The 18,954-nt window shown below is 52.2% G+C and overlaps 1 protein-coding gene across 10 annotated transcripts in view; it reads left to right on the top strand.

Annotated features, from left to right (window-relative positions):
- The window catches only part of SPECC1 (sperm antigen with calponin homology and coiled-coil domains 1), a 191,382-nt gene extending 183,587 nt beyond the window's left edge, over nt 1-7,795 (top strand). For all 10 annotated transcript variants that reach the window (XM_032498921.1, XM_032498920.1, XM_032498913.1 and 7 more), the window contains one exon: nt 5,099-7,795. In XM_032498921.1, the coding sequence (XP_032354812.1) occupies nt 5,099-5,188 (90 nt within the window). In that variant the 3' untranslated portion in view covers nt 5,189-7,795. The remainder of the gene's footprint in view (nt 1-5,098) is intronic.
- Nucleotides 7,796-18,954: the final 11,159 nt, after the last annotated feature.

Genomic DNA, 18,954 nt, shown 5'->3' with positions numbered 1-18,954 from the left:
ATTCCAGGAGAAAAGGGAAGTATGGACAGAGACAGTGTTTGAAGAAATGGTGCCTGAAATTTTCTGAGGCTGATGAAAGACTGCAGATTCTTAATGAATCTCAAATAGGAGGAATAACACAAAATGTCTGTCCAGACACCTCATCATGAAACTGCAGAAAGAGCAGAGACAGATCACTTGCAATAATTTCTGCTAACCAGTAACAACAACAGCAACAACAACCCTGGTAGAAAACTATCAAAGTCTAGAATAGGCAGCTCACAAATGTCCAATAAACGTTTAAAAAGATGTCCAATCTCATTAATGATTAGGAAAACCTCAGTTGACGTAAGTGAGCCACCCTTCCGTGACCCGCAGAGGACAGAATGAAAATGGGAAGGAACAGCTCTCGTAGAAACCTGAGTGCCGTCAGCGGTGTTACGCTAACATGTCTGAAACAGAATGGACAGTTTTCTAAATAGATGTAAATATATTTATTTAAATGTTAAATTTAAATGTTTCTCTAAAACTTAGAAAGAAGTAAAACTTTAACCATTAAGGAAGTTAAACTGATTGTGTAAAAATATAGTCACAGACACACACAAAAAAATGCCAGTAAGCCCAGATTCCACTGGACCTTTAAGAAACAAAGCCCCTGTCATGTAAATACAAGTCTAGGGAATTTTAAAAGGCATGCAAGGACTTCACGTCTGGTCAAAATGGAGTAGCAGGACCCTGATTTATCTTCCTCCTAAAACACGAAACGGCTAACAAGTATCAACAGGTCATTTACACAAGGAGTCAAAGATCACAAGAACTTGCTGGAAGGTGATATTATACGCAGAATATGGTTTTCCTTACAGTGTTACAGTTAATATTGCCTTTTTAATTTAACGTTTTTTCTTGTTTTTCATCCATTGTACTATTGAGGTTCGTGAAAGCTGGAAGTGAATGAGATCATCTTGTTGGACTAACAGCCGGAGCCAGCAGTTTCATTTGTACAGATGTCTGTGAGGAGCTGCTGACAAACATAATAATTCATCTCGAAAGCACTTAGGAGTGTTTGTGATCAATTTAACCAGTTTATGCCATCAACAAAATAGAAGCTTCCTACATTATTCAATTTGCTTTTCAGTATCTTGATGTGGATTGAAAAATAATATATTTAATTGCACATGACATTAAAAAAAAAACACACACCCAATCAGAATTGGCAGCAGTAACAATCCCGAGTCCTTGGTCAAATTGTATTATTAGGTTAGTCAGGGAAAAGATTCACTTATAGGCATGTATTCTAGCAAACATGGATTTCTAGGTATAGTACATTAGCAAGGATGAGATTTTTTTTAATGTGCTTTTTTAAAATTATTTATTTTTTAATGAAGGTACTGGGGATTGAACCCAGCACCTTGTGCATGCTAAGCACAGGCCCTACCACTGAGCTATTTACTCCCCTCAAGGAGGGGATTTTTTTTTAAAGTGAGAACTCGACAGTGTTCCTCAAATTTTAGAACCTGTTCCTCCTCAGCCACAGGGTAATGGAGAGGCTTAACCGACAGCTCCCCACGGGAAGGATGGGTGAGGGGGGATGTCTGACATCGCTGCTGCTGCCGTACAGACAAGCAGAGTGTGCGTCCTCCGAGGGGTGATGTGTTTGTATGCGGCGGGGCAGACGTCCCCGCACTGGGTCACACAGTCTGCGAGGTGGTGGGTTACTGAGTGAGCCCGTGTGTCAGGTTCTTCGGGTCCCCTGTGGAGGGAGGTCCTTACAGCTCAGGACTCTATGAAGACGTCGGAATGACCCCTTAGGCGCACCTAGCCTGCTCTGCAGTGCAGACTTTGTCGAGGATGCTTGGTTAATTCGTTGACAACGTGCATGTTTACTGTGTGCCGGGCATTTTCCGTGTGTTGGCTTGTTGGCCGCTTAGAAGTCCTGTGAGACAGATGCTCCTTAGCAAGTGGGACCCCGAGGGACATGCAGTTTGATGAAAGGGCACAGGGCTCATGAGTCACAAAGACAAGGGTCAGGGGCCAGCTGGCTCCAGAGCCCACAGCTCACCTGTCCATGACCCTGCACCCGGGCAGCCACGCCCACTCGGGCTCCTAAAGCAGTTTATTTATAGTCCCTCAAGCCCATGTTACCTTGTAATTTATCTGCTTATAAGGCTTCTCTCCATCCCCACCAAGACCATGAGCTCCTGAGGGCAAGAGTCCTATCTTTTCTTTTTTTTCCCAATAATTTTATTGTGCTAGAAGGCACGTGACATGCTCTAAGTGTCTGTCCCTTAGCCAGGACCACTCTGCCTTGATTAACAGAGCTTTATGAATCGTGACACGGAGGTCTCCACTCCCAACTTCAGTCTTCTTTTCAGAATTGTTCCGGCTGTTCCAGGACTTTTGCCTTTATAAATTTTAACATCAGTTTGTTGATACCTACCCCAAAAATTGGCTGGGATTTTGATGGGGATCATGTTGTGTCTGTAGGTCAGATTGGGAAGAACTGACGTTTCAGCAGCTCTGTGTCTTCCAGTCTGTGAACCTGGACCACCTCCCCACTTACTGAGAGCGTCTTCCATCAGTGTGCAGCCGTTTTATGCACACAGATTTTTTTTTGGTGCCATTTTAAATGGTTGGGGGGGGTTGTTGTTGCTTTTTCCAAATTCCAGTTGTTTGTTGCTGGTATGTAGGGAAGCTATTGATTTTGTATCCAAGACTTTGCTAAACTTGCATCAGTTCCAGGAGGGTTTTTTGGGTAGATTCTCTGGAGTTTTCTACATAGACAGTCATGTCATCTGCAAAAAGCGCAGTTCTTTCCAATCTGTGTGCCTTTTATTTCTCTTTCTTGCCTTAACTGCACTGGGTAGAACCTCCAGTACAGCCCTGACTAGGAGAGGCAAGAGAAGACGTCCTTGTCCTGTTCTTTTTTGTTGACGTCAGTCTCTCACTGTTTAGTACAATGTCAGCTTTGGGGTTTTGTCGATGTCCTTTACTAGATTAAAAAAAACTCCCTTCTCTTTCTACTGTTTTGAGAATTTTTATCGTGAATAGTTGCTGAATTTTGTGTCATGCTTTTTCCGCATCTGTTGAGACGATCATACAGTTTTTCGCATTTAGCCTGTTAGTAGGAATAACATGGACTGACCTAAGGTTGAACCAGCCTTGCTTTCCTGAGATGAACCCCACTAGACCATGGTCCAGTTTGCTAAGCTTTATTAAGGCTTGTTCGGTCTGTGCTTGTGTGAGAACTAGGTGGTTTTCTTGTAATGTCTTGGTCTGGTTTTGGTAGTAGGGCAGCGCTGGCTTCACAGATTGAGTATGTTTTCTCCTCTTCTTCCTGGAAGAGACTGTGTAGCGTTGGGGTTATTTCGTCCTGAGCTGGTTGGTAGAATTAACCAGTGAAGCCAGCTGGGCCTGGGGTTCTCTTTTGGGGGAAGGTTTTCAGCTACTAAGTCACGCCAGGGTCGCGCCCCAGCAGGTTCTGTCAACGCAGCACACCATCTCTTCTCCTGAACGGTGCGAAACGATTTCTTCAGACAGGTTCAGATGTGATGCTGACGGTGTAGCAAACTATTTCTCACTGTAATTACTGTTAGTCTCAGGCACGTAGGCTAGTCTGAGTAAAACCGGAAACGCTGGTGGGACCCGTCCTTGCCCTCCTCGGAGGTGGGGTGTCCGCGGGTCCTCCCGTTCCCGGGGTGCACCTGCCTCCCGAGCGCTCCGTCTCTGCTCCCGGACTCCCCGCAGCCGTCGCGCCAGCGGCCCTCCCGCGGTCAGAGCTCCAGCTCTCGCGCCGGCCGCCCCCGGCAGCGCCCTAGGCCGGAGGACGCTGCTTCTCCCTGGGTCGTGTGAACACCCTGTTTTCCTTCTCACGTGTTCTAGGTCCGTCTGTGTGGAGCGCTCCCCACGCTCCTCCTCCTCCCGTCTGCCGTGACCGATGACACACTGGTGTTTCAGCAAAACCAGGGAGCACAATCGGGAAGATAGGTTTCGATGCTGTTGACGTGGAAGCTGAGCTGTTCTGTCCCTGCCCGGGAGCAGATGGGCTCAGAGTGCAGCCTGTTTTCCCGCTGCGTCTTCTGGCTTGACATTGGGTCCTTTGCTACTGTTCTCTTGTGACCACAAGAGAGTCCCAGTTCAGTCACAAAGTGAATTATTAAATATGCTCAGTGGCACGAATTTCAGGAGTGCCTGGCTGAGCACGTCCCTCCTGCCGTCCCTCCCTGGCCTCTGCCTCTGCTTGCTTGCTGCCTTCAGGACTAAGGGGGAAACCTCAATAAAACATTCAGGGGTGTCCCTTCATTCTGGTAAAGCAGCTTTAAATCGATTCAGGGCTTTTGTGGCAGGGAACAGCACAGAGACGCTTACTGCAAAGTCTGTGGGGGAGGAGGGAACACAGCCACGCACCACGCGTGCAGAGGACAGGGTACAGGACTGTCCCCTAGAGTGCGAATCCCCTAAAATGAATTGTGAATGAAAAATGCTCAGTGGAAAAGCACAGAGCACAGTGATGGAACCGTCGGGGCACCCAGGTGCGTGTTCACGTGCCACTCAGGCTCATGGGGATCCTCACACAATAATGGGACTGTGGTGACTCTTTTGAAAACTTTTTTTTAATGCTCATTGTCATGTCCTTAGAAGATGAGAGGGGGAGGTCGTGTCTGATGTTCTTTAAAAATGACAGCATCTCCTGAATAAACAGGAAGGAAAGGCTTTTTTTAAATTGCAGTATAGCTGGTTTACAGTTTTGTGTGGTTCCTGGTGCACAGCATCGTGATTCAGTTAGACATAGACTTTTTTTTCATATTCTTTTCTATTATAGATTATTACAGGCTAGTGAGTGTAGCTCCCTGTGCTCTACAGCAGGAGCTCGTTGTTGCTTCTATGTATAGTAGTTGTATCTGTTAATCCCAGACTCCTAATTTACCCCTCCCGCCTTCCCCTTCGGTAACCATAGTTACTTTTCTGTGTCTGTGAGTCTGGGAAACGCTTTCCTTTTTATTAAGTGTATTTAGCACCAGCTGGACGTGGCCTGCGTCTCCCGTGCGTGCGGTGAGACTGGGTCTGGGCCCCATTGTGGGGAGGACCTGCGGCGGCCCCTGACCTCTTCCTTCTCCCGCAGGAGCTCAGTGAGATGCTGTACACGGACCGGCCGGACTGGCAGAGTGTGATGCGGTACGTGGCCCAGATCTACAAGTACTTTGAGACGTAAGCCTGCGGGCAGCCCTTGCTGCTCGCCCTGGAAGCCCCGGTCACCTTCCTCAGGCCCTGCTCCGTCTGTCCACCACTCGGCGTCTGGATTTCAAAGGAAGGCTCAACTCGGGGACCAACACGCAAATAAGAAACAGCTAGGACCCATCGTGCGCCCCCCTTACGCCCTGATGTGCTTGGACTGCAGGTGGGGCAGACGTGCTCCCAGGTCTCCCTCCTCCCAGGAGAGCCCAGCTGTGTGTCCACTGGAGCTTCCCTGAGACTCAGACAGAAGCACTTCCAAACCCATCGTCTTTCCACTAAAAATGCTGGCTTTTGCTCTTGGAAAAACTCTGCACTTGTGGCCTCCACCAGCCCCCTCAAAAAAAAAAGTCAACAAAACACAAAAAGACCAAGTTTTCCCACAAGCAGCTGAAGGACGTGGGCCCGGCCTCTCTGGGGAGCAGCCTCACCACGTAGGGCTGGACAACACTTTAGATCCCTGTCCCTTCCTGACTCTTTGGGCGAAAGATCAAGCATCTGAGATGCAAAGGAGCCCCTGGGCTGTTTGCCGGGTGGCCCTGGGAGGGGGGCTGAGACGGTCACACCAGAACTGGACGGGAAGCGTCAGTAAGCGTCACCTGCTCCATGCGTCCTGCATGTGTTCATGCCCCGTCCACCCCACCCATCTGTGCCCTGCGCAGAACTTGGCAGAAAGTCACTCGGATGGAAGGGACTGGCCAGTGCCCCACTGCCGGGGTCCGCGTGCTTTCTTTTGCACAAACAGGCTGAAGATGTGCATTCCTCGGGATGCTGGGCAGACGGCGGATGTACACGGTGTTTCATCTCTGGATATAGTTTTCAGTCCTTCCTGGGCCTCTTACATTTGCAAGGCAAAGGAGGCCCTCGGGAAGGCCCCAGTGGCTCCTCGTACAAATGAACAGGGGTATTCTGGCTTCCCTAGAGGATGCAGTCACCCAACTGGTGGCAGAGCCCTCCCCAGAGCTGCCATGTCATCTGGGAAGTGCGAGGGCGGGTAACGTGGTCACCGGCAGCTCTTTGGTGTTCCTGTTGGGTATTAAATGCACACACAGGGCAAGAGAGGGGTTCCCGCTCTGGCCTAGTGGGGCCCCTGTCCTGGGGGAGGCGTGAGTGCAGCCCTCCCTCCCGGCCGCCTTGGCGGAGGAGGCATCTGGGCCCCGCGGAGGATCCAGGCCCCCATCTCCACTTGCTGAGGCTGCCGAGCGTGGTTCTGCTCTAGCGAGCTCATTAAAAACACACCCCCATCACCTGCCCCAACGTGGGGTTTGAATATTGGGAACAGGACTGGGGTGTCTTCTGTGTATTTTCAGTCCCTGAGAAGCACCCAGAGGAGAGAGTTTGGTGAGGGTGACTGATTCGTTGGAAGGTGGAGGCACCGTCTGGACAGCTGTAACTCCCTCCCTCCCGGTGAACAGCCCGAACGAAAGGCACTCCCAGTGTCTCCTCCACATCCGTCTCTTCCTCGTCCGTCTTCTCCTCATCCCTGGCTTCTGTCTCCCTCACACGACTGAGGGGGTGGGGGGCCGGGGGGTGGGATGGGGTGGGGAGTTTAGATCTATTTTTAATTGGAGAACTCAGAGCGCAAGGTGAGTGTGGAAAATAGATAGATTGAGAGAACACTGTGGTTACTGTCAGCAAACGGCATCACCCCCTGTTTTGTGTCCTGGGGCTTTGAGAGGCCATAGTGTCAGTGTTTCTCCCCATCTTCTTCAGCCACTAGTCACTTAAAATGACTTGGTTGTTCTGCAGATCCTTTTTCCAGAAAAAAAAGAAAGTATTTTTAGATAAAAGACTGGTGCAAAATGCAAGACCCAGAAGAATGGAGGGTTTAAAAAAAACAAAACGTGAAGAGAAGTCCATGGTTCTTTGCACTGTGAGTTCTTTCACGACTGATGGTGTCGCGCCAGCCCTGCCTGCGGGGTTAACTTCTGGGGAACCGGGCGAGTCCACACGTCCCTCCTCTCCAAAAGCAATGATCGTCTTTGGTCTTCATCCTTCATCCGGCTGTTGCTTCCTAGCTTTGGTTGAGACCATCCAAAGGATCATGACTGAGTCACAGTGCCCGCCCCCCCAGCTTGCCAGTATCTGTGGTTCTCGTCCCCAGAAACTGCTTTCCCAGCCTCCCTCCTGCATCCCCACCGAGGGGCAGGCACCGCGCCCATTGGTGAAGGAGGACTCCGGTCGTCAGATGGAAACCCGTCTGCCAAATCCAGCTCCAGTCCTTCCCAGTGCAAAGCTCGAGTGCCATTTTGAGACAAAATTACACCTAACACTCAGCAAAAGACATGACCCAGCCACCTTTACTAGAAGTGTTTAGTATCTCATTTTCCCTGGTTCACGGGGGGTTTCACTTCTCTGACGGAGGTGAGAGTTTGGCTAACACCCTGAGTAGCACCCTGCGTAGCTAACTAATTTTAACTACGTTGAGTTGACCGCAGTGGATGCACCTGCGGCCTCGTTTCTACCGAGGGTGCAGCAATGGTGCTCAGCGTGACGTGCCAACAGAGAGCTGTGTAGCTGTTAACACAGACTTGTACGAAGTTTGACTCTGTAATATTTCTAATAAATATATTTTGTTTCTGTCTGATTATGGATTTATCCCAGTGGCATTTATTGTTACTACTTTCTCAAGATGCCAGGCTTGGAGGGAGGGTAGAGCTCAGCGGTAGAGCGCGTGCTTAGCATGCACGAGGTCCTGGTTCAATGCCTAGTACCGCCATTTAAATGAGTAAATAAATAAACCTAATCACTACCACCCCCCAAAAAATACAGGATGCCAGGTTTACGTTCAGTCTGTTTTCAAACCCGCAACTTCACGCCCCTGTTCTTGCTCAGCCGTGGTCCGTGCTGCAGCTGCCCCTGCCAGCAATGCCAGGAGTGACCAGAAAAGATTGGGTCCCGAGGTCTCCCTCCCCTTCGGAGCCCCCCTGCTGGGACAGCTGTCTCTGGTGGGAACCGCCCTCCAGGGCCCGCACAGGGTGCTGCCGAGCGGCGCGGGGAGGCCGTGGGTGCCCTCTCCCCGCATGTGCACGCAGCAGGAGGGGATGGTACCAAGATGGCACAAGCAGAGTTCCTAAGAATGTTAACGGACAGGGGATGCCAGTGTGTCCTGGCACCGGAACACTGTGCCAGCAGGCTTGTCAGGTGACCCGGGGCTCTTCAGGCACCACTCGGAGGTCACCATTCACGGGTGTCTTTGGTGACCAGCCCTGCCCAAGAGGAGGAGAGAGGAGGCTGCCCGTCACCACCTCCTCCTGGGGGCCTCCCCAGAACAGCACAGCCTCTGAGACAGGCTTAACAGGCCCCAGGCCAGGACATTGGCCCGACCCGCTTCTTCTGTGAGGTCAGGTGCGGGGCGAGGACACACCCACGAGACCCCCGGGTCTCCGAGTCATTGCGCGCAGGCGGCTCCGCGGCTCCGCCCGCACGCATGCGTGTGCGCCCCCCCCCGCGCGTGCGCACACGGACCCCTGCAGGGCGGCGGCGGCGGCGTCTGAGCCCTCGCGAGTCCGCCCCTCCCACGGGTTGGGGCCAGTCAGGGAGGTTCCTGTCCTGGGGCCTGGACCCCCGGAGGGTGGAGCTCGCCCCGGACGCTCGAGTCACGCGTGCTGACACGGCCCACGTGTCCCCACTGGGTCTCGGGCACGAGGCTCCGGGCAGGGCTGACCCGCGGCCGGTTCTCGCGGCGGCGGCTCGAGGCTCGGCCGGTGGTCGGTGGCTCTCTGCGGCCTCGGAGGCCTGGGGTCGCCGGCCTCGCGGCCCGGGCCCTTCTCCCGCCGCGCTGCGCTCGGCTCCCGGAGGGCCGAGCCGGGGTTCGTCTGCTCACGACGCCCGCGCCTCCTGCGCCGCCGCTGTGGGGTAGGCCCGCGTGGGGGAGCCGGTGGGAACGTCGGTCCGCAGCCCCGTTCCCGCGCCGAGCGCCTCCCTGAGCGCGGGCCGGAGGGCCCGGCACCCAGCCCGGGCCCAGCGCTGCGGGGCCGCGGCAGCAGTCGCGTCCGGCGTCTGCCAAGTGCATGGTGAACCTCGGAGAACCGCGAAGGAAAAGACCCGTGGGGAGAAACCGTCCTCAGCTTTCCTTCTTTCTTTGCTGCGTTACTCCTACCAGGAGCAGAGAAGCCCAGCCTTTTCGGCTCCTTCAGTGAAGGCAGCCTGGCTTAACTCACCTGCCCCCCCGGCGCCTCCGTGAGACGTTTCCAGACTGTCTAACACAAGCCATACACAGATTTGGCCTGGACATCTTGCAAGGTTGGCCCAGGATCCCGGACCCCTGTTAGTCCATCTGGGTTACTGCTCGAACCCCTCCTGAAGCCGCGTCGTCACCCTGGTACCAGGAAGACGGAGCAAGACAGAAGACAAACACGGAGATGCGAGCCTCAGCTTCCTTGCAGCCCGTGGCCTCGGGAGGCTCGCCACGTCTGAAAGTATTGTCCCAGCAGGCACATCCCACCAGGGGAGGAGCCTTGCCCTAGAGGACAAGGTCTCCAGCCGTGAGGGTGTCTCTGGGCGCTTACATTTGCCAGGAACAGACCCGGCAGGCCAGCCAGCACCAGGATACTCCATAGAGGAAGGTGAGTCACATTCAGTCCTGGAGACGCTTTTCAAACTCACTTCAACTCCCACAGAGTTGACCGCCTAGGGGGAAAAATAAGGTTTAAAAAAGGTGACTATTGCCACTTGCCATTCCAGTCAGCCACCCTCTGTCCAGAGCAGGCATGGGGCACAGGACACTGGCTGTTCCCTTCGGCCACCTCACTCCCCGTGGTCACTCCCTGGAGTGTCTCGTGACAGTGATGGCAGTGCTGAAAGCTGTGTTCATTTGTCTGTCCGTCTTGGGTGAAATATGGCCTCTAACTGCAAGCCAAGGACTTGATCTGATGCTCAGCCCGTCGCTGGAGGAAAACTTGACCGTGAGGGGCTCGTTTGGGAGAGACCGTGTGGACATTCAAGATGGTGTCCTCTTAAGGGTAACTTTGATAAAGAGAGATTTCCAGCTTTCACACCAGCTTCAGATCCTAACAGCTTAAAGAAAGGCACCTCCCAGAGGTCAGGTCCGCCAGGCAGAGGGAGCATTTAGTGTTTGCGCCCCAGCCCCTCTGTAGCAGCGGCTTCAAACAGCATGAACTTCTCTCTCAGTCAGAACACTCATGTCACCATCTTAAAATCAAGGTCGCACTCCTCTCTGGAGGCTTGGGGAGAATTCAGTTCCTTGCCTTTTTCAGCTTCTCAAGGTCACCACCTGCCCCTGGCTCGTGGCCCATTCCTCCATCTTCAAGGCCAGCAAGATGGCATCTCTTGACTAGTTTTCTGCACGCACCTCACCCCCTGGTTCTCTGAGCTGGGCACAGCTCTGACTTAGGACCTGTGTGATTGGACTGGGCCTGTCTGAGGAGTGGTTCAGGCCGCCCTCCCACCTTGAGACCAGAGCTTCATCTGTGCTGCACAGTCCCTTCTGCACGGAAGGTAATGTACCCCAGGCTCCGGGGCTGGGGTGTGGGCACCCCTGGGGGCTGGGATTCTGCCCACCACAGTGGTCCCTTCTAATCTCACATTAACGATCGGTGGAATATTCCTGTGCTTCCTAGAACAGTAACCACGCCGAAGAACCAGACCTGCCTACCGCCAGGCCTCCCCATCCTGCCTGCTTGGGCACTGGTTTTTGTACCAAGTCCTTTCACAGGTCACTAACCAGCCAGTGTTAGCTGTCCCTGGGGAAGGCGCCTGGCCCTGACCCATCCATGGGGGCAGGTGTCACATGGCACTGAACACGGTCATTCGTTCAGAAGGAAGCCAAGCCTCTTGCAGACGAGAGCTGTCTCCCTCTGGAGGTGTGGTGACAGGGCGGCCGTGTGCTGGCTTCTGCCCTGGGATGGGTGGGAACCCGGCGTCTCCTACACAAGCCCAGCATCGTGGGTGGCAGAGCCTTGCTCGACATGAGCAAGTCCTGACCCGAAGGGCTTGGGGCACGAGGCTGTTTTACAGATGAGGAAACTGAGGCACAGAAAGGTTACAAAATTTTCCTGAGATAACTCAGCGTGGAGAAGCAAAGCCAGGCTTTAAGCCCCAGCAGTGGCACCAAAGCCTGTAGGTCTGCCCTGTCGTGCCTCCTCGGGGAGCCATTTAGAATGCACTGGCCATGCCACCCTCTTTGAAAACAGCCAGGTGTCCCTGTGCGGGGACGTGGCCTGAGTCCCTGCGCGGAGACCGTGCACCTCGCCTTAGTGGGAAGGGAGCTGGGCTACATTTCTTTTTTTCTTTTTTTGAGTTTTAATCTTTTAAATTAAAATATGTCGATTTACAGTGTGTTCGTTTCTGGTGTACAGCACAGAGATTCAGGTAGACATACATCTATATTCCTTTTTGTATTCTTTTCCATTACACTTATTACAAGATATTGAATATAGTTCCCTGTGCTGTACAGTAGGTCCTTATTGTTTATCTATTTTATGTATAGTAGTTAGTATCTGCTAACCTCGAACTCCCAATTTTTCCCTCCCCCCTTCCCCTTTGATAACTATAAGTTTGCTTTCTATGTCTGTGAGTCTGTTTCTGTTTTGTAGGTAAGTTCATTTGTGTCTTTTATTTAAGATTCCACATACGAGTGTTGTCATATGATATTTTTCTTTCTCTTTCTGGCTTACCTCACTTAGTATGACGATCTCCAGGTCCACCCATGTTGCTGCAAATGGCATTATTTTATCCTTTTTATGGCTGAGTAGTATTCCATTGTGTATAAGTATACCACAGCGTTTTTATCCAGTCCTCTGCCGATGGTCGTTTAGGCTGTTTCCGTGTCTTGCCTGTTGTAAAAGTGCTGCGCGTTTGTATGCTTTTTTCGGATTCCACATGTGAGTCACAGCACGTGGCATTTGTCTTTCTCTTCCTGATTGACTTCACTTTGCGTTTCCCTTTCTAAGGGTCGACTGAAGCTCAGAGTAGGTCAGCAGCCTCGCCCAGACCCACCTCCGATGCCCTTTAGTCACTGGCAAAGGGACCCGAGCTTCTGCTGGGGGCACCTGGGTGTGGGGGCGTGGGAACACTGGGGGCCTGGTGGGTGGCTGGTGGTGTCTCCACAATGAGCTAGAGTCAGCCTGCATATTTTCTTGGGACGAAGTTCTTCCTGGTGGGGACAGTGTCCTGTGGGGTCCCCTGGGGCAGCCGGTTCATGGGTGACATGTGGGGGAAGGGTGCCCCACACAGGAAAGCACCCCTTTTTGGCCACCCAGCTGGCACTTGCTCACCTCGAGGGTCACCTTTAGTAAGACTGTCTTGCAGAAGCATTTCTTCAGTTCCACACCCCAGTTAAACTGTGCCCCCCCTGAAGTCACCTCTCAGTGCAGGCTTTGCTCTTCCTCCAGGAGCACTGTCAGATGTGTAACTGTCTGGGTATCGTTTGGGGCTAATATCTGCCCCCTCCACCCCATGGGGCAGGGACCTGGCCCCTTGGTCCGCTGCTCTGTGTCACAGGGCAGTGACCTGGCCCTTCCGTCTGCTACTCTGTGTCGCAGGGGCAGGGACCTGGCCCCTGGTCCGCTGCTCTGTCCTGGCACCGGCTGCTCTCTCCAGTGTGGAATGGGAGCTTGGGAGCCACTGGTGGGCGCCCTGGAGGAGAGGGGAGTCTCAAGTTCTTTTATTTGGAATGCTTTCATTTTTTATTTGCAGTCTTAAAAATGTCGAGCATTCTACATTCCCTTTGTAATACATCAGTGACAGTTTAGGATAAAAATGGTGACTTTGCCCCTAAAAAATCTTTGAGTAATATCGACGGCATGCCAGGAAGGTTCGTCATCCCGTCACAGAGCTGTGTCCCACAGCGTCGAGAACCCACAGGCATGCCTGACCCTCGGGGCACCGGTCCAGCCGGAGAAGCACAAAACTGGCCAAACGGATGAGTCATAAATTGTGGAATTGCAGGCATCTGGAAATAGAGAAGCAGGTAGCGTGGTGGTCACTGGCCTCCTCAGAGCCCTTTTCCACCCATTTCTGGAAAGGGTCTCCTCTGGAGTTTGCACACGACACCATGAGGAAACAGCGCTGGATTCCAAGAACGACTGCCGGCCTTCCTGCCCGCCGGGCTGAGTCAGCCCAAACCCGCAGCCCACGTGCATTTCATTGTCTATGTCCCCAGGCCGTGGAGGATTCCTCCCGGCTGCAGACAGTGGAAACCTGTCTCTTGGCAGAGAGTGGAAGCCGGGAGGGAGCCTGGGGGTTTGGCAAGTCTGGATCAGACCCAGCCCCAGCATCTTCTCTGTCCTGTTTGTAGTTTAAAGCAACAGGCAACTCTTCCTCCACTTGTGGGTCTGAGCCTGTGAGCACGAGCAGAGATGCAGTGGGGTTTCTGCTGCTGCAGAGAGCTGTGGTGAGTGGCTGTGGGAGATGGTACGTCAGCAGCAGCGTCACCTCCTTGGAAAATAAAATTCTCCCACCACAAGACCAGAAGCTGGAAGACCCGTGCCCTGGAACAGTGTAAACGTCGGTGTTCTAAAGTGGCAGTTGTTATGAAAATGCATATTCAGTACAAAAAATGCCAAAAAAATACAGAGAAAATAATCTCTTGGCATTACATCAAAAATAGATTACCAGAATTAACATCCTTTTGCTATTGGTGCTTGTGGATCAGTTAAGATTGGGTTAAACTGCAAGGAGTAGAGACCTGAAAAATACTATCTTGGATAAGAAAATTACTTATTTCTCACCAAAAAGAGAAGTCCAGAGGTGGTAAGTCCAAGGCTGGTATGTTGGAGTCGTCAAACCCTCAGTGACTCAGGCCTTTTCCACTCTGAAATCCTGAGGGAGTGGCATCTGTCCTCACAAGCTAAGATGGTTGCCAGAATTCCAGTCATCACAACTGTATTCCAGGTGGTGGGATAGAGGAAGAGTGCCGTGCCCCTTTTGCGTCTTCCTAAAAGACCCATATAACACTTCCACTCATAATTCATTGGGCAGAATTTAGTCTCATGGCTACACCTAGCTTCAAAGGAGGCCAGGAAATGTTATCTTTTAGGCGAATGGCAGTGAAGCTGACTAAAAATTAGGGTTCTGTTACTAAAAGGAAATGAAGAATCAACATTGTGTAGGCACCTCAAAGCCTCTATGGCAGTGTATACACTTTTCCATCTTAAAGTTTAATTCTTTGAATCAAAATTTATTTTTACTTGGCTGAAAAATAAAAAATTATGAAAAGATAAGCTGTGAAAAGTTCCCCGTCCGCTCACACATGCTCTCTGGTAACCGTGTTATCACTTACTTTGTGTATCCTTCCTGAGTGTCTTACAGATACACAAGCAAACATGCACACCAGAAATGGACACACTGAAGCTGACTGTACTTCAATTAATTACTCAGTTGAATTTATTTTAATTCATTCATTCATTTAAGTAAAAGACAAGCAACTGTGAATATTACATACCCCCATCTTTTTTTAAAACTTTTTTTATTGAGTTATAGTCATTTTACAATGTTGTGTCAAATTCCAGTGGAGAGCACAATTTTTCAGTTATACATGAACATACATACATTCATTGTCACATGTTTTTTCTCTGTGAGCTACCACAAGATCCTGTATATATTTCCCGGTGCTGTACAGTACAATCTTGTTTATCTATTCTGCATATGCCTGTCAGTATCTACAAATTTTGAAATCCCAGTCTGTCTCTTCCCACCCACCCCCTTCCCCCTTGGCAACCACAAGTTTGTATTCTATGTCTGTGAGTCTGTTTCTGTTTTGTATTAATGTTTTGTTGTGTTTTGTTTTTTTGTTTTAGATTCCACATATGAGCGATCTCATATGGTATTTTTCTTTCTCTTTCTGGCTGACTTCACTTAGAATGACGATCTCCGGGGACGTCCCCCCTCTTTTTAACCTGAAAAGTGGCATCATGCTTTTTGCTTTATTTTGTCTTCTTTTCTCTTAGTGATGCATCTTGGAGACATTTTCCTGTCAGTTCAAGGAGAGCATCCTCACTCTTGGTCTCTGCCGCCTGGTGTCGCGCTGTGTTATGTATCTAGTTCTCGGGGGAGGCTGGGGGAGCTGTGTGATCTGTCACACAAACCAGGACACTTTCCAGGGTGAACGTGGGGGTCTCTATTACTGATTGCACTGGAGCAAAGGTGTGAACTGTCCCAAGCAAACTGGGACACGGGGTCACCGCGCAACGAGGAACACGGGGTGTCGGTGTTTTGCAGTTACAGCGACGCTGTGATTAACGAGCGCGCATAGACAGATTCACCTGCATAAGGTTCACACGGATAATCGCCGGGTCAAAGGGTGCCTGCGTTTGTGCTTTGGGTAGAAACTGCCAAATGGCCTCTGAAGGAGGGGGACTGGTGTCTCAGCATCACGGCTTGGCCCACGGAGCATGTTGTCAGAACTTTGGGTTTTTGCCGATCCCAGTAGGTGAGAAGCGGTACCTGAATTTAGTTTTAATTTGCATTTTGTTAGTGAGGCTGAATGTGCTTTAAAAGCCTGTGTGTGTTCCTTTCGCCGTGACCTGCCTTCCGAACCCTTGGCCTGCTTTCCATGCTGAGTGTTTAGAAGTCTCGTCTTGGAGTGGTTTGCGCGTTGGAGAGATGGTGCTGGTGATTTGAGATGCAAATAGTTTCCCAGCTGGTGTGCGTCTTTGGTTACAGTGCCTTGTTGAGTTTTGCCATGTTGGAGGTTTTTATTTTTATCGTTTCTTTTATGCCTTCGGAGTTTTAAGTCAAAGCTAGAAAGCCCTTCCCTGGTCCAAGGTTAGAGAGGAGCTCTGTTGTGAAGGAGGGCGCCAAGGTTTTCTTCTAGAACATTCTCTCTTCCATTTAAAATCCTTGGTTCATTTGGGATTTAGCGTGGTGTTCATGTGGGGAATGGATGGATATGCTTTTGAATAAGTGTATTTATTTTTCCCATAGGAATACACGCTCATGGCCAAAAAGTCAGATCCTACTTCAGCAGTCTCCTGTTCCGGCCCTGCCCCCGACCTCAGGAGCCCTTTTCCGGTCGCTCCAGTTTCTTTTGATAGTTACCTGCATGTTTGTGAACAGTAACTTGCACTGCTCTGTATTCACTTTATCGATTTTGAGCGTGCTTTTTTGTCGTGTTGTGTGAGAATTTAAGTCCTGTGCCTCCACCCTCACGTCCTTTGTACACAGAGGCCCGTGAAATCTGTCCACTGGGCCGCAGGCACTGGGATTTGACCATGTTCTATTTCTCTCTTGCCTAAAAATGTTTTAACTTTTCATTTTTCAATAAGTGGCCTGATTTAGTCATTGCGGCCTCCTTTTCAAAAGTAGAAACACCAAATTTGGGGCCAAAGTGTTGGAGGGGGGGAACACCTTAATTTTTTTCTGCAAAGCAAAATTTTTTTCCTAACTTCTCATACAGTCTGATTGTTTGAGATGGCTAGTTGCATGTGTCTCTGAACAAGTGATAACCTCGTGTCTGTCTTCTTGACTTCAGTGCTTTCAGCGTAGCATCTCTGAGCAACCCTAAGAGCCATCTACAAATTTTCCATATGGTTCTTCCATGCCAGGCAGCATGTCCGGTGCTGGGGATGCAATTGTGGGTAAGAGACGGCCCAGGCCCTTTTCGAAGCTCACGCTTTGCTAGGGGAGGCAGACAAGAAGCAGGAACATGCGAGTGGCAGGCATGGACGAGCACTAGGGAGAGAAGCCGCCTGGGGAGGAGCGGTGTGCCGGCGAGGGCGGGTGCTGTTCCAGGAAGGATGGTCCGAGAAAGCCTCTTTGAATAGGTGACAGAGTTTGAACAGATACCTGAAAGATATGAGAGGGAGCCTTATGAATATGTGTGGGGAGATCTTGATAGGCTGGGGGCGGCCTGTGCAAAGGCCCTGAGGCAGGAACGTGCTTGCTGGTTGTGTGTGGGGCAGGTGTGTGTGTGTGTGCGCGTGCCGAAGGCGTAGCAGGAGGGCCAGCGTGAGCAGCAGAAGGTGGAGGTGGCTGTCTGGAAGAGGTAGGTAGGTAAGAACCTCCTAGCCTCATCAGAAGGAATTGGCGGGTTCTGAACATGGTCTGACTTACGTTCTTAAACACTCTGTTTGAAAGTCAAGCAGAGAAGTGATTGTAGTGGGACAAGAGGGCAAGAACAGACTAGACTAGATCATAGAGCAGGGCCAGGAGGCTCCTGCCATGCTCCAGTGGAGCAGCCAGGGGGCACGGACAGGGTGGCAGCAGGGGCGGTGGAGAGGGGCGGGCAGACTCAGGCTCGGTTTCAAGCAGAGCCAACAGGTACTGGAACTGGGTGAGGGAGGGAGAGAGGATGGCCATGGGCGTGTGAGCGGGCATCGGGTGGACGCTGTGCCTTTGCTGACCTGGGAGGCAGGGGGGATGTCAGAGTCAGGTTTGAGATGCCTTTTTGACATCCAAATGGAGAAATTGAGTAAACAGGGAAATACAGGCATCTGGAGCCCAGGAGGAAAGCGGAGAACATGCAGACGGTTCTTGGTCCTCGGACTCAGAACAGCCAGAGCAGCCAGAGACTCGGCCGGAGCCGCTGGGGAGCGGCGGGGGCCGGGGGTCCCAGGCGCAGCCGTGGTGTCTTCACCTCAGAAGCCAGCGCCTCTGGAAAGAGAAAGTGATGGACACGCACGGCCGAGAGGTTGAGTAAGGTGAGCACTGAGAACGGAGCGCTGGGTGAGGCCGGACATGCTTAGGTGGTGACTTTACAAGGTGGTTCCAGGGACGGCGGACCAGAAGCCGGGAGAGAGGAGGGAGCAGGCCCCAGACCTCCCCCTGGAGGCGCCTGCTGCACGGGGACGGGGGCAGGGGGGATAGCTGGGGGCGGCACTCAGGCAGGGTGTCATTTTCATTTGCTGTCTCAAAGGGCAGGAGGAGACAGCACGTGTGCCTGCTCGGTGGGGACTGCCCAGAGCAGGGGCCGGGGGCTACGGAAGGAGAGCCCCTCCAGGGGCGAGGGCCTGGGCATCCGTGAGTCTGTACCTGGGCGCAGGGCGGGCTGAGAAATGCCACACGAGGCCCCGGGCGCTGATGCGCAGAGGCAGGAGGCCGGGCAGTGGCTGTTTGCCAAGCTGGGTGGACACAGGCTTTTGTTTTCACAGCTGCTGCAGCTGAACCAGTGCCTGGGGCTGAGCGGCAGGTGGGGGCGGGGGTCTCGCCCGGGAAATGGGCCGGGAGGAGAGGCGGTTTGGGGGGGTGGCGATTCGATTACTGGTCGTGACTCTGGCAGGGTGACCAGAGTGAAGGTGGCGCAGGTGGCTTGGAGGGAAAGCGTGGGGACCAGGAAGTTAGGGAACAGAGGCAGGAGGATTCACAGAAAGTCATTGTTGGAGCTGCCAAGAGTGGCAACATCTGGGGAGAGAAAGGCAGGGATGGGGGTTGGGGAGGGGGGACACAGACTAACAACCTCCTGGAATTGGGGCCGAGTGGCCGGAGGTCGGGCAGGAGGCCGAAGGGAGAAATGCTTCCCTGATGTAGAGCGAGGGGAGACGTCTCCAGGGAGGGTAAGGAGGGCACTTGGGGCCCCTCCAGAGAGAGCAGTGGGGCAGCGCAGAGGCTGCCCGGGAGGGTGGGGGGCATGACTGCTGTTCTTAGAGCAAGAGGGGGACGGAACATTCCGAGAAGAGGCCGAGGTTCTGGGGCGTCCTCCAGCAACACCCTGAGTTCCCCTGGCCTGGTGGAAACCTGGGGGTCGGGGAGGTGGACATTTGGGTTGGATGAGGGAACGTTTAGAGCCCTATGGGGCTCATATGAGTGTGCAGTGGAGGTGGAATCCAGCCAAAACACAGACAGTCA

This window comes from Camelus ferus, chromosome 16 (genome assembly GCF_009834535.1).
Source record: "Camelus ferus isolate YT-003-E chromosome 16, BCGSAC_Cfer_1.0, whole genome shotgun sequence".
Lineage (NCBI taxonomy): Eukaryota > Metazoa > Chordata > Mammalia > Artiodactyla > Camelidae > Camelus > Camelus ferus.
The sequence above is the reverse complement of the archived record's forward strand: the minus strand, read 5'-3'. Positions and strand labels throughout refer to the sequence as shown.